The sequence below is a fragment of the Eleutherodactylus coqui genome, chromosome 6 (assembly GCF_035609145.1).
Source record: "Eleutherodactylus coqui strain aEleCoq1 chromosome 6, aEleCoq1.hap1, whole genome shotgun sequence".
Lineage (NCBI taxonomy): Eukaryota > Metazoa > Chordata > Amphibia > Anura > Eleutherodactylidae > Eleutherodactylus > Eleutherodactylus coqui.
This window is the reverse complement of record NC_089842.1, coordinates 158,691,097-158,707,009: the sequence shown is the minus strand read 5'-3', so window position 1 is coordinate 158,707,009 and position 15,913 is coordinate 158,691,097. Positions and strand designations below refer to the sequence as shown.

Here is a 15,913-nt window from a genome sequence, read left to right as displayed (position 1 = left end):
AGGAATGTAGATCTATTGTAATAGGGTAGTGGTGCCTTGTGTGCTGTGCAGTGGGGATCAGTGGGGATCACACACTACATAGTGCATGGATGTGGCTATTAGACTGAGTGCAGTATAATGTAGGCTTCTGTTTTACCACTGACTGTAATAAAGTCTTTTTTCTGTGGTGGCAAGGCATCCCGTGGTGTGGGTGAGGCCCCGGGATAGGCGGGCTCTTGTCTCTCCTCCTCCTCCTCCCTGTGTCCGGGCTCTGTATATCTCAGTATCGGCCGCTCAGCCTCCTCCATTCCGGCTTATTGTCTGTGCTCTCCCAGGGACATGGCAGCGTGCCTGGCCTCCCCCAGTACCCAGCTCCGCAGTGCCACCCTGGAGCACTGAGCCCTGGCCTCTCTCTGCCACTGATCACAGCCCCGAGCATGGAGCCCTCGCTGAGCCGGCCCAGCGGCGACATCCTCCGCAAGAACCCACAGCAGGACTTCGAGCTTATCCAGAGGGTTGGCAGCGGTACTTATGGGGATGTGTACAAGGTAAGAGCCCGGGGCAAGGCTGGCACTGCCATGTGTGCATGCACATCACCTATATCAGTGTCTGCAACGCATGGCTCTCCAGCTGCCCTAGCACTACAACTCCCAGCATCGCCTGACAGCTGCTGAGAGTTGCAGTTACAGAGCAGCTAGAGAAGACCATATATAGTAAAGTAACCTCTAGATCGGGGACCCCACAGCATGGAGGGGCCATATATGATGTGCTAAGGACTGCCAACATATCTGCTCACATTGAAGCCCCATGAAGAGGCAGATGGAGGATATTAGATAATGACATCCTGTCCCTCTGATGCGTTTTTATTGTACTCTATTAGGGAATCGCATAATGATTGTTTCCCTATTTTGTTACATTAAGTTTAACTGCGTTTTCTGTAAGCAGAAGTCATCAATGATGGGCTGCTGCAAGATAGCAGTGGAATCCATGGATATAGGCATGCTGAGACTTGTAGTTCACAGGTCTGCAGTATACCTATGGGAGGCAAGTTACAGTATTATGACACAGTCTGTTGACTGGCGAGATGCCCTGCAGCTTCTCTGGATCCTGGGAGCTTCTTTCTGCATGAACGAGTCACCTAATGAAAGTCACAAATGTATCAGCCCAGATTCTTCCATTCCAGTAATCATGTCTGTATCTGAGTGCACAGGCCTCACAGATGCAAACTCTCAAGAGTTAAAAACTTGTTTGACGTGTCTGGGAGAAAATTATGCATGCTGATTGCTTACTGCACTTACAAGGGAAGATCAGATGCAAGAAACTGTGGCTTTAACATGGAAAAGTAACCGATGTATAATAAAGCTAACGTGCTGCAGTTATCCTATGAGTTCCCCCATAACATGTACTCCTAGCTTGGTGGAGATGTGTAACAGAAGTACATCCTGAAGCTGCTTATCTCCCATGGAAACAATATACACTATGTTGACAGAAGTATTGGGACACACATAAAAGGTGATGACATTTTGATTTTTATTCACTTTTCACAATCCAGTGTTGGACCTCCTTTGGCCAACCCTCCTAGGCATGCTTTCCCTCAAATTCTAATAGATGTTTGGAAGGGTTTGCCTCCATTCCTCAAGGAGAGCTTCAGATAGTGATCTGGGGGATGATGAGCGTGTTGGACGTGCATGGATACGGTGGTCTATTTCTTCCCAAAGATGCTCGATGGGATTGAGATCCAGACTTTGGGTTGCCCAATGACGTTTACAGATGTTCTACTCTTCAAACTAAGCCTCAACACTGCATTCTGTATGACACGGTGCTTGGTCTTGTTGGTAGAGACATGGAGCTGTACCAAAGCATTGCCACAAAGTAGGTAGTGCCGCATTGCCCAGAATGTCTGTACCCAATGGTGTTGAGGGTGGACTTCACTATAACCAACAGCCCTAGTCCTTCCCGGCAGAATCACCCGCACACCAGAACAGAGCCTCCTCCAAACTTCACTGTTGGGATGATGCATTCGCGTAGGAACCGCTCTCCAGGCAACAGTCACACCCAAGTGCGGCTAACCGATCGGAGGATGGTGTACCGTGATTCAGCTGTTCACAACACTTACAGTCCAAGAAAGATGCTCCGAGTTCCATTGCTGGCACTGCTGTGCGTTCACTGCTGTGATGTTGGGCTTGTGTGCAGCCGCTCGTCCGTGGTAGCCCTTCACAAGCAGTTCACTATGGATGGTTCTGGGGCTAATGGATGTTCCAATAGCCTGTGAGACGTCAGAAGCCAGTGTTTCAGCAGACGATGTGCATAATGCCTTCACAACTCGTAGGAGGATTTGTTGTCCATATGTTGTCAGTTCACGAGGTCTCCCTGAATATGGCTGCACCGCACGCGCCAGTTGGTTTCCATTGCCGACAGTGGACTTGGAAGGTCAAAAAGTGCTCTGATGGGCAATACTGATTGGTGGCTCAGGTGACATCCCAACACCAGACCCCGCTGGAAGTCTGTCAACTCTACTACCTGGGGGCATTCTGATAGTCTCTGTACTGGGATATGCCTGTGTGATGCTCTACTTTTTATATACCTAATGCTCACACATCTGATTTGCATATCCCCTTTACCTGACCGCACAGGATTGGTGGGGGTCCCAGTACTTTTGTCATCGTAATGTAATTGCACAGGTAAAATGCATTTGGTCTAATATTTTATGGTGAAGAGTTTCTCCATTGGGTATATATTGGACATGAGGGTTGATAACTTGTGGAATATATTGTCTTATTATATATAGCACACGGCAATCTACTGCTGAGTTTGGTTTTCACATTGTAGACCACAGGAATGGCGCGTGAGCCCTGATTAGCAGCTATGGCCGACGCGGCCTGGTTCACACTTACTGCAGAATAAACATTGAAAATGTGGAGCTTTGCATTACACGTCTCCTGACCGTGCAGGGCGCACAGATGTTTCTGTTGTGTTTGCCAAGTTCATGTAGGGAATATCCTTCCGCTCAGGGCAGGAATATTACAACAGACCCCTTTTGGACTAGATCCATTAGCTCCAAGCCACTGTGCATACGAGATACCCACCTTTCCCTCCAAGAACCTAGAAGTAAGACTTGAAGGAGCATTAAGGCCACTCTCACATGACCGTATGTAAAAACGCAGCGTTTCACTGCGTGCAGACAGGCGTTTTTGTGTGCGTTTGCCTGCATATTCTTGTGCAGTAAAAACACGTGACATCAGCAGCTTGCTTGTATATCTTTTTTCTTTCTTTACCCTCCCAGTGGCATTAGCAACCTGCACTAAAAACGCATTATTAAATGTGCAATTGCATATTTACTGCATTTTTGTTTATGCACGCTATTCATTTCAATGGGCGATGTATGTGTGAAATATGCGCTAAAACGGCAAAAATACGATCTGCTACATGGGATTTTGCGCGTGTAAAATACATAGTACAAAAAAAGCTCGCGTGAAAGACCCCATTGAAATGCAGGGAGATTCAGTGTTGCGCATTTCACGCACAAAAAACCCCACTTGTGTCAGAGTGGCCTGACGCTAGTTTATTACGACCATGAGTTTTGTGCGTTGCAGAACCCACAAAACTCGCGTGAATATGAACTCCATTTTTTTCTCTTTTCTATGTAGTCATCCGCATGAGCGACATTTTCCCTCACAGAGATGCTGAGATGGAAAAAATCAGTATGTTCAATTTAAAAATTTTTTTTTTTTACGCTCTCTTCGGAACGTATCTCACATTGGGCTTAAATGTACTGCATGCTGTGCGATGTGAGGTTTCTCACTGAAATCAATGGGAAAGGCTTCCGATCCTCTTGTGTGTGTGTGTGTGTGTGTGTGTGTGTGTGTGTGTGTGTGTGTGTGTGTCGGAATTTCACAGAAGTGATGCGAGGCATTTTGGCCTGAAAATCGTCTCGCATCCACGGGTAAAACGCACGTTGATGAGTGCGATATCGGGCTAAGTTTCTCTGAGCCCCCTGACGTAATCGCATAGTGTAGTGAGTAACGCTGCTTGAACGCTCCCTTACTTCAGGTACTTGAACTACAGTAAATAAGCTTTCTAGAGGTACTCCGACTGTAAGGGCCCTTTTACAGCTCACAGCAATAGAGGTGTCCAGAATTGTGCCCACTCAATGACTGACACGCTTCTCGCTATTATACTGCAGTACTGTGGGCATCATAAAGTACATGACCTTGGGGGGGGTCTTGATGTGGTCATGCAGATGGTGAATGAGGAGATGGCCAGCACGTGCATGACTTTCTCCATTCACTTCTGTAGAAGTTACAGAACTAACTACTGTGTTTCCCCCAAAATAAGACCCTGTCATATTAATTTTTGCCCCAAAAAGGGCACAGTGTCTTATTTTTGGGGGGGCGCTTATACTCACCTGGTCCGTGGCGTCCCGATGGTGTCCGGCGGCGGAGCTGCATCTTCCTTGTCTTACAGCTGATCTTCTGCTGGTGACGGAGCTTTGAATACCCCGCCTCAAGCAAAGTAAGCGCTGTGCTTGGCTAGTCGAGCGCCGGCAGCAAATCACAGAGCTCGCTTTGCTGGAGGCAGGGTATTCAAAGCCCCGTCACCAGCAGAAGATCAGCTGTAACACGAGGAGGACGCAGCGCCGCAGACCAGGTGAGTATTGTTTTTTTTTAAATTTAACTGGGCACTTTAGCTAGGTCTTATTTTCGGGGAGGCCATATATTTCAAGTCTCTCCCGAAAACCCGATAGGTCTTACTATCAAGCATGTGCAGCTGTTTCAGTAATTCCCATGTTATTGGGACTCCATTCTCCACTAACATGCAGGTCACAGAGGTGACATCCACATCTATCATATATTCACAGCTTATTTTGTGGCATGACAATAAATGTCTTTGTTGGGAATATCTCTTGGGGTGCTTTCACACGGGACCAAATATTCCACAGCAATATTGCGGACTATGCCTTCCTGTGGAAAATTCGGCATCAAAATCTGTACTATCAAGGTGCGGATTATAATGTGGAATCGAAAATGACAGAATTTTGAAGACAATTCTGCATAAAAACCTGCATTTAGCCATATGGATTTTGGCGCTGAATTCTGAGGCGGCATATTCTGCAACTTGGTGGCTAAATATTCTGTCCTGTGTGGATGCACCCGTTAAAGGGGTTGTCTAACTTATTTTTTTTTTTTTTTTTTAAACCGCTGGCGCCCTTTAAGGCTCTGTACAACAACTGACCACACAGCCAATTTCTCACTTGACCTTTCACTGCTACGTTTCTGTTATGATTTCTTTTTCTATTGTGGAACAAATACAGCATCCAGATGTTAAGCATGTGGAATGGTATTTATCCAGATGACAGTCCCTATAATCATGGTATAATGAGAAGTTATACAACTTTCTAATATACCGGTACTTTGTGTTTCAACTTCTTACTTTTTTTGCATAAATGATGTTTGTTGTCAGTGAATGAAAACATTCTTCTTTGTTTCCAGTGGCTGAAAACTAACAGAATACTTGTAGTCAAGGGTTTGCTACTTTTATGATAGTCTAGTCAATCCGCTGTGAGCTAAACAGTCTTGCTGAATTATTTCTAGTATTTTTTTATTTTATTTTATTTTTTTTTAACCTACACTGATACATTGTAGCAAACTATCTGTGCTGTTGATGTGTTGAATTCAGAAAATAAGACTGCGTTCACATCTGTGCTGGAACCTCCGTTTGGGGGTTTTCTTTGCGATCCAGCAAAATGCTTGAAAAAAAAATCCTGCATGCAGGACGTTCATCCGTCAAAATGCTGGTCAGCTGAACGAACCCCATTATAGTCAATGGGGTTCCTTCCGCGTTGTTTGGTCCTGTCATAAGACAGATTCATTCAGCCAGGGTATTTCCTTTTCTTACATCCACGGACTGATACTCGTCTGAATAATCGCTCAAACGACGTGTGGAAGAGATCTTGCATGCACTCCTCCTTTTTTTGACAGACTATCATTCTTGTGTTACTGGGACGGCTGTGAGTTGCTTATGCGTCCAACTATCATCCCATGTAAGGGCTCATGCCCACGGGCGTATGTGTAAAACGCTGCAGGTTTACCCATTTTTCAACCATACGCTCTGCCAGCAGAGGCTGTGTATGGCATGCCCACATATCACACTGACATGCGCAGTGATTTATTTATTTTTTTTTCCTTTTTAATTCCCGTCTCTGTTTCAGAGTGGGGATGGGTATGAAAATGCTGCCAGTATGCAATGTATTTCGTATGAATAGCGTATCATACACAGCCTATACAAGTGTATAGCTCTCACGCTGCATACGTATGCAGAGACATAGAGTATGCTGTGATTCATTTATCTTGCGTATTGACACACATTGCCTACACGCCGGTGTGCAAGAATCAATGAAAGTCCATTGATTTTCATTGACTCTATTCACCACGTATGACATGTCCACGCTACGCCTGCGTAGGCCTCCTTCCCACAAACGGATTTCAGCCGCGTAATTCGCGGAAATCCGTTGCGTTGCCCGCAGCTATTAGGTTCTATTGAACCTAATAGCTCAGTGCTCACGGTGCGGAATTCCACACCGTGAATTCACCCGTCCTCACCCGCGGCATGCTCTATTTGCCGCGGGTGTACGCGCGGACGGCTTCCATTGCAGTCAATGGAAGCCGTCCGTTCACGCTATCTTCTGCTGTAACACAGCGGAAGATAGCATGAAAACGCTTCCCTGCCCACCGCCGCCGCGTCATGTGATGCGGTGGGCGTGTCACATGATGCGGCGGAGGTGGGCGGGGAAGCGTCATGCGGGAGCGAGGACGCCGAATCCGCAGGTAAGTATGGGGTCTCCTGGGGGGCGCCGTGACGGGCTCCGCCGCGGAATTTCGCGGCCGAGCCCATCACGGCCGTGTGAAGCCGGCCTAAAGAGAAGCCTCTGCTTGCAAACAAAAAATGTTTCAATTGACTTACTGCAAACAAGTCTTGAAAATTGTGAAAAATTCAACAAATGTGCACAACAAACAAAGAAATGTAATCTCTATTGGAAAATTAAAAGCAGTGACCAGATTGGTTGTTACAAAGTATATTAGAAAGTTGATGATCGTGTCATTATGCAGTGTTTAAAGAGAAGCTGTCGCCTGTCCTGACATGTCTGCTTTGGCAAATTACTTGCGTTCCCTATGATATACTCCTTTGTTGTAAAAAAAAAAAATGCGCATAAAAGAAGTTATCTTTTTGATGCAAAACTTGGCATATATCTCAGGCAGATATGGAAATGATTAGAGTTGTGGTGTGATTAGATGAACGGTCTTGCCACCTAAGGCCCTAAAAGTGGTTTCACAGTTGGCCTATAAAAAGGCTCTTGAAGGCTCCTTGTGTGTAGTGACCTCTTTTTCTGCTTGTGTAGAGCTTGTTGATCACAAGACGCCTCTACAATGCAATCAAAGCTATTTCGCTCAGTTTCCAGAGTTTGAGAGGGGGTGCGTTATTGGAATGCGAAAAGCTAGATGGTCATGTTGGCGACTTGTCTACCACCTGAGTCATTCTCATCAGGTTGAGACCAGTAGATGTGTGAGGGCACACACACAAGGTGTCTGGGCTCAGGACCCTCTCAACAGACCACCAGTAGAGAGCATCTCCAACTGTTTTAGTGTCCCATATCCAGAGACAAGTCACACCATCGTTACAGACCCATGCGTCTGTCGGAACGCTTTCCAAGCTCTTGGCTAATGAACATTTGGTCTTGTGACACCCATTACATGTACTTAATTTGCAGTGGTGTCATGAACGACTAAAGTGGACTGCTATGAAGTGGAATTGGGGGGTGCCTTCAGCGACTACTCCAGGTTTAGTTTGGGTACCGACGATGACTGTTTTAGTTTCTGGAGACCTAGGGATCAGCGCCTCTATCCTGCCTTTTCCGTGGAGCAGCACACTGCCCCCCACTGCTGGTGTAATGGTCTGCGGGGGCCATCACATACAACAGTTGGTTACCCCTAGTAGTGGTACGAGGGACAATGATAGCTCAGCGATATGTTCAGGACATCCTGCAGCCACGTGTGTTCCTCTCATGCAGGGCTTCCAAGAGGTATTTTCCAGCAGGATAATGCTTGACCGCACACAGCAAGGGGGTCACAGGAATGCCTCTACAACTTTGCCACACTTCTGTCGCTTGCCCGGTTGCCAGATTTATCGCAAATAGAGCATGTATGGGACGCCAATGATTTTGCATGATCTAGAGGCTCGGTTACAGCAAACGTGCACCAATATGTCTCAGGATACCCTACAGAACCTGTATGCCTCCATGCCTGCCTGTATCCCCTCTTGTAGCCAAGCTAGAGGTGGTACAACAGGGTACTAGAGCCTCCATGCCCGCCTGTAACACCTCTTGTAGCCAAGCTAGAGGCGGTACAACAGGGTACCAGCTCTGACAGCTATGAACACTTCCAGCCCTGCTAGTCAGAGTTGGGAGCGTAATAGACAGCTTTGGTTCCGTTCAAGTGAAGCTGACTATTACACTTCTGGCACTGACCACCTACGGTATACGGATGTCCAGCCTCACTGCACTGACAGTGCGCCTAAGGATCAGTGGGTCTGCCACTTGGAATCCCATCACCCCTGCTGGTCAACTGTTGGTGACCTATCCTGAGAATAGCTCATCATTAGTAAAATTAGGAATTTTATCAACTGGGTGTTACTACAGGTGAACACAAAGTGCTTGTATGGTAGTTGTGCAACTTGTACATTCATATAGATATAATATCTCACACTTAGGATCAGGAAAAGTGTAAAAACAGTTTTTTGTCAGAATCTGTTGGCCTTCTCAAAGGAAGCATTTTTTTTTCCTTCCCCAGCAAATAATTTCTTAAAGAACAACAGTTCCTGCTCATTTCCTCTCCTGCGCTGCCTGCTTGAGGGGTTTCTGCTGTGTGCAATGCGGAGAGAAGTAAAAGATATTCTCTGAAATATCAGCACCAAGCCTGGGAGTCTATAACATAGAGTGTAACTCTTCATTACAATTCACAAATATCACTGAGACTGAATGAGATGTTGTGTAAAACGGCTCCAGAAAATCTGGTGGAACAGCCTAAGGTTTCTTTCACACAAGCGCATATCAGCCGTCCGTTTTCACGGCCGGGCGATATGCGCTGTGATCTGATGTATTGGAATCCAATGCATCAGATCACATGGGTGTATTTCTGAGACATAAAAACGCCCAGCCAAGCCAATATAGTGCCTGGCGTTTTTACGTCAGGCCCAAAAGATAGTCCTGGAACTATCTTTTGGGCTGGAATACTTCGGGCGCTCTATGGGCTGCTAAACTCCCTCCCTCTTCCCCGTGCAGGCTCATCTCTCATTCCTCCCAGCTCGTTCTGTGCAAGGGGAGGGGGCCGGATGGGGCGGAGCTAGGCGCCGCCCTCTCTCTGCCTCTTGTCCATAACCATCAATGGGAGGGGGCAGGTTGAGCCGGCGCTTGGCTCCACCCCTGCTCTGCCCCCTCCCATTGCACAGAACGAGAGGTGAGCCTGCGATGGGGAGGCAGGGGAAATGGGCGATGGCCTGGTGATGACGCAGACTACGCAACCTATCATTGTTCATCGTGGACAGACTGCGGGTCGGATGGCTTCCATTTACTTCAATGGAAGCCGTCCATGCGGAGCCCAGATGAAAATGCAGCATGCTGCAAATTAATTCCCCCCCCCCCCCCCCTCCGCGAGCAGAAATCTCAATTGCTTTCCGCTCGTGTGTAGGAAGCAGCGGATCTCCATAGGAAGTAATGCTCGCTTTTGCTGCGGATTAGCGGTGCGAATGCCGACTGTGGATTCTGCAGCAAATATCCGCCCATGTGCAGGCGGCAGTAGAGTATTGCTGAAGTGCCGTGCTATTGAGAGCAAATATATGGAAGTGATATACAGTATCTGCTCTAGCCAATACTGCAGTCTATAGGGCAGGCTCTTGGAGCATCACCTTTAAAACGAAATCTCTCATTTTTGGGGCCATACCGTTTAAAAGTACGCATTTCTTATTTGATACAGGAAGGCTGCTTTGTTACGGCAGGTCTTTGCACCATGACTTTCTAACTACTAGATCAGTCCTGTGTTTGAGCGTTCCTGCTTTGTGTCTGCACTGATCTACGAGAGGAAGATTCACCGGCCAATAAACAAAATATTTTCCTGCAGCAAGTACCTTTTTTAAAGAGAATGCAGAAAGCAGATGTGAGGAAGCCTTGGAAAAGAGCTCTGCGGCTGACAAGTTTCTTGGCACCTCCATCCCACTTATTCTTGGCGTTGTCAAACAAGTTTGGTTTGATAATTACACAGGGAAAAAGAAGCCGTGCCCAGCCACCCTCCCTTTAACCCCTTCACGGTCCATCTTTTCGGATCATTCTGCACGTGCCCCTCTGCCAAGGATACCACAACTGGTTTCTGTCAGGAAGGTTATTTTAATTGAAGGTGAATCTTTATTTTTCCAGGCATTGCATATGTTGCGCTGCATTCCTGCATAGAAACTATCCGGTCAAGGGGGGAGTTAGTATGGTATGCCTGAGCACAAAGCACCCTAAACCTGTCCAGATTCACTTTTATTGCATGCATTTGTATAATATCTTGTACATGATTTCACATTGAAATAGTGCCCACACGCCAATATACAGTGTAACCCCTTCCTTGTGTTTTATATATAAAAAGACCAAAAACGCCTGCTGCTTGTGTAAATCGCCTGCTTATTCAGACCAGTTCTCCTGTGATACATGCTTGTTTTCACCATATTTTATGCACACCGGCTGTCGTCACTGATGTTATGCTGAGGCCAGGCTAGCTGCACTTCTGCAGTATGGGCCATAGAAAAGTAGGCCGGTACCACTCTGTTGAAAGCTGTCTAAGAGCAACCAATCACAGCACAGCTTTCTATTCTTATACTGCTAAGGTAAAATGAAAGCTGCACTGTGATTGGTTGTTATGGGCAACAGAGATGGATTTTCTTTTAGACAGTTTTCAAGAGTGTGGTGCCAGCCTACTTTTTCTGTGGACGGTCCTGTAAGATCAGCTGTCAGCACAGGATGCCTCTTTCTTAAAGACTAATCCTAGGCGAGGTTTACCTGCTGGATGTTGGGTCATATCACACACAGATAGCCATAAAGTGCCTATACAAGTTTTTAATCATGCTTACAGTTCAGCTACCTGTAATCGTCTTGTCTTATATGGAAATACAACCATTTCACCGAGTCAAAATTGCTGTCACAGATCTTTAGATATAAGTTTCATTTTGTAAGATCCCCAAATGGCTCTGTGTAAAGACTATTACTTGATGGTCTGGCAATTAAAGGGGTTTTCTAAGACTAAGTTATTAGGATAAGTCATCAATATGAGATTGGTGAGGGTCTGCCACTGTGGACCCCCATCAATCAGCTGATTGCAGAGGCCGTGACACTCAGCAGTTCATCAGTCACTTAGCCTGAAAGCAGCGAATAGGATTGAATTGCTATAGCAAACACAGCTGCTATGAAGTCATGAAATATATATGAAGTCATAGAAGTCTATAGGACCATACAGCATATAAGTGATTGTGTGTGTTTACACACACACACACACACACACATTTTTGTATGAAGAAGTGGAGTTCAGTATAATCATCTGTTTAACAAATGCAGAAAGTTCTCATTAAAAAGTAATTCACACATACTAATGTAATGGCTGCCAGTGAGCTAAGTACAAAATGCAGCTGCCCTGCGGGTATGAACGCTGCTATAGGCTGAGAAGATTATAATAATTTGCGCTCTTCTTAACTTTGCAGTAGTCTAGCAACCTATACTTTACATATGGACATAGGGCAGTAAGAATATGAATTCCTTCACCTGTAGCCTCACAATAGGGGCTCCTGCACACTTACGTTTTTCTTGCACAGTTTTTTTCACGCGATATCGCTGAATTTTTTTACGCTATTGTCAATGGGACATTCTAATGTTAAAAACACATCGCTCAAAAATTGCAAAGCACCAACTTGAGATGCGTTTTTAACATTAGAAAGTCCAATTGACAATTGCGTGAAAAAAACAGCGATATCGCGTAAAAAAAAACGCAAGTGTGCAGGAGCCCTAAGGCTGCATTCACACGAACGTGTATCGGCTCGGTTTTCACGCCGAGCCGATATTCGTCGTCCTCATCTGTAAGGGGGGGGGGGGGGAGGATGGAAGAGCCAGGAGCAGGAACTGGGCTCCCGCCCCCTCTCTGCCTCCTCTCCACCCCTCTGCACTATTTGTAATGAAAGGAGGCGGGGCAGGGGCAGGGCTAATTCTCCCAACTTAGCCCTGCCCCCGTCCCGCCTCCTTTCATTGCAAATAGTGCAGATGGGTGGAGAGGGGGCGGGAGCTCAGTTCCTGCTCCTGGCGCTTCCCCCCCCCCCCCCCCCCCCCCCCGTGCAGATGAGGACGACTTATATTGGCTCGGCGTGAAAACCGAGCCGATATACGTTCGTGTGAATGCAGCCCACGGGAGTAAAATAGTGATAACCTATCCTCACATTCATCAGTAGCATGGCCGAAGTGCAGCTTGGTCCAATTCAGGTGAATGGGATTGAGCAGCCATACCAGGCAAAACCACTATGAAATATATGGCACAGTGCCTGATTTGCAGTGAAGTGGCTACAGTTGGGGCTCCCGCAGGGAGTCGCTCAATCATTCCGTTTCTCCATGCTGAAAACTGAATGACTAGCTGTTCAGTTCTGATGGACTGCCTGCTTAGGATGCCTAGCCACTGGCGATTTTTATTTATTTATTTTTTTTTTCCTGCGATGCTAAATTGTGTGTTGCGTTTTTTCTGAAGAGCAATTAGCATAGAATCTGTTCTTGTCCATTTGGTTTTTTTTTTTTCATTTCGTTGCAATTTTTCACATAGGAACTGTCAGTTGCATATGTCTCCTTAGTTTTCTCTTAATGCACCCATGAATGTCAATGGAAATTAACGAAAAAAGGCGCGGAAAACGCGCGAAAAACGCAGCGTTTTTCACGCACAAAAATCGGTAACGCCAGTGGGTAGGCGCCCTTACAGTGAATGGAGGTGGGCAGGGGGAGAACGCTCCCCGGCCGCCCCGCTGCCATGCTGGCCACGCTCTGAGCGATGCCAGCGATACTCACTCCTGTGTTACAGCACAGAAGCACGTATACACGGGGACGAGTGTTGGGCATCGTTTGCCCAACACTCGTCCCGTGTAAGAGGGCCTTTTATACAGTAAATGTGAATGACTGAACAATTTATTGTTTGAACAAGCTAACTATGTATCTGCCTGTATAAATCGGCTGCACAAGTAAACTCTGACATAGTTTGCTCGTTCAAATGAGGAATCGGCAGGTCTAAATGGACCCTTAGGCACACAATATTTCTAAGGCCCAATGTCTGCGCGTGGCCCCCGCACGGGAGATCTTTGCGTCTGGCTGCCCATAGGGATGCATCAGCATCCGTAGGGCAGCTAAAAGCCTGCAGATGGGATTTCGTCCTGGCGTGCCAGTTGCATGTATGGGAAGAAATTGCAGCAGGCTCCATTTTCTTGCGCGTCTCCCGTACGGAAAGCTCCCGCGGTTTCCATTGAAGCCAATGGAAGCCGTCCGTATCTGCGGCACACCCGCAGCAGTTTTTTTTTTTTTTGCTGTGCCGCAAATACGCAGGAGAGCAGGAGATTTAAAATAAAAAAAGATAGCACAGCGAATGTGCCGTGCATTTGGCTCTACACTGACACAGCACCCCAGCGGTTGAAGTACTCTGGAGGACCATCCTGCCCTGCATTATGCAGACATCCCATTGATGTGAATGGGCACTGTCTGCTCAATGTCCTCTGTGGTGGCACTGCAGGGAAACGCAACACTTGCTACCAGGTTTTACCACAACTTGCAGCCAATTCCTGGGCTTCCCAGCAGGGGGCACTTTTATCTGTATTAATCAGGGACCCTTCTAACAATAAGGCCTCCTGTCCACTGGCAAATTTTCACTGCGTTCCCTGTAGCGATAATCTGGATGCGGGGAACGCAGTGAATGCTTTCCATAGACTTCCTATGGAAAGCGCAGCCCCGCTCATGGGATTTAAATCGCAGCATGCTGCGAATTGCAGCGATTTCCCCGTGGTAAGCTTATCTGTCAGATAGGCTCAGCGCGGAGAGCCATCAGCCCGTGGACAGGAGCCCTTAGGAAGGTCCTATTTTGAGGTGGCTATAGACATTAGATGGCTGCAGATTGGCAAATGATTTTCTACACCGCCACACTTGTTAAGGCCCTCTTACATGTCACCACCGGTGATGTAGCAATCGTATATTGTTTGCTTGCCCAGCATATACACTAAACAGTAATTGAGTAGTTTTGATCGCTCATTGGATCATAACCACGCCTTTATTGAACCCTTCTGCCACTGCTTTCTATTTGGCAAATTTGTATGATGCATCTTTATAGCTAATGATGCAACGACATATGAATGATGATATTCGGGTCAAAGAAAGGTCCGATCAGCAATAATGATTTATTGTTGATCGTTTGTTCGCTGCATGCATTTATACCTACAACTATCAAACCCAAACCCGTTTCAGTGTGAAATCAAATCAGATGGGAAAATTGAGTGCTATGAGAAACTTTGACCGAAGCATGGTGATCGGTGCTAGGCTAGCCGAGGCCAGGATTTCACTGCCAACCTTGTGGGGTTTTCTATGGTGCTGAATATATATACTGCCCTGATTAAGGAAAAACCTCCAACGAAAGGGGATCCTGTGGACATACACAACTCGAAAGAGATCAGAGGAGGATGTCAAGAGTCATTCTGATGAGTAGGCGATGCTTGATCAAACAACTTGCAGCTGAATTTAATGCTGGTGCTCCACCTAACATGACCAGACGCTCAACTCATGGGCTATAACAGCAGACTATTGCGAAGAGAATGGCGAGATATCAGTGGGCAAAAGAGCATAAAAAATTGGACCACTGAACAATTAAAAAGATCGCCTGGTCAGATTAATCTAGATTTCTGTGATATCGGGTAGTCGGAGGATCAGAATTTTGGCAAATGGTATGAAATGATGACTCCTTCCTGTCAGCTGTTTAGAGCATGTCAATACCTCCAGCATATTTGGTATTTCAGCCGCACTTCAGTAGCGGTGAGCGATTCCAGCGACCTGATTGGTTGTTGGGTACACCCCCCTCTTTGGAGATGTGCACGAGTGGCCGGCCCGTTAAATAAGCAGCAGCAGGGCCGTAGGAGGGTCGGCAACTAACACCAACCCTAAACCCAAACCCCCTCGCGGGTCTCCCAACCAATGAGGTCGCTGGAATCGCTCACCGCTACTGAAGTGCGGCTGAAATACAATATATGCGTACCTCCATCTACTTTGCGACAGCTGTAGGAAGCTTCCTGTCCACATGGGTCACGATTCCTACAGAGTGATTTTAACACCTAGTGTAATCTATATCCTGCCGATTTTGCTGTAGATCTAAATGCCATACATATCTTATGACCACATTAACCACTGCCTTTGGATTTCATGGTATCTATATGTGCTGAACTGGTCACGTTTGATGTATGCACAGATACAGGCAATATCATGCTATGACTAGAGATGAGCGAGCATACTCGCTAAGGGCAATTGCTCAAGCGAGCATTGCCCTTAGCGAGTACCTGCCCGCACGAGACAAAAGGTTCAGGTGCCGGCGCGGGGGAACGGTGAGTAGCGGCCGTGAGCAGGGGGGGAGCGGGGAGGAGAGGGGGAGAGAAAGATCTCCCCGATCACCCCCGCAACTCCCTGCCCGCCGCCAGCACCTGAACCTTTTGTCTTGAGCGGGCAGGTACTCGCTAAGGGCAATGCTTGCTCGAGCAATTACCATTAGCGAGTATGCTCGCTCATCACTAGCTATGACTAAACTCCTGTACAAGCATGGATGTATATGCGCAACTGAGCTATTGCATAATAAAGTGA

General features: G+C 46.8%; 1 protein-coding gene across 1 annotated transcript in view; it reads left to right on the top strand.

The window, feature by feature from the left end:
- Positions 1–243: 243 nt before the first annotated feature.
- MAP4K5 (mitogen-activated protein kinase kinase kinase kinase 5) overlaps positions 244–15,913 on the top strand; it is a 111,259-nt gene continuing 95,589 nt past the window's right edge. The window contains exon 1 of the mRNA XM_066608074.1: positions 244–527. Coding sequence (XP_066464171.1) covers positions 417–527 — 111 coding nt within the window. The 5' untranslated portion in view covers positions 244–416. The remainder of the gene's footprint in view (positions 528–15,913) is intronic.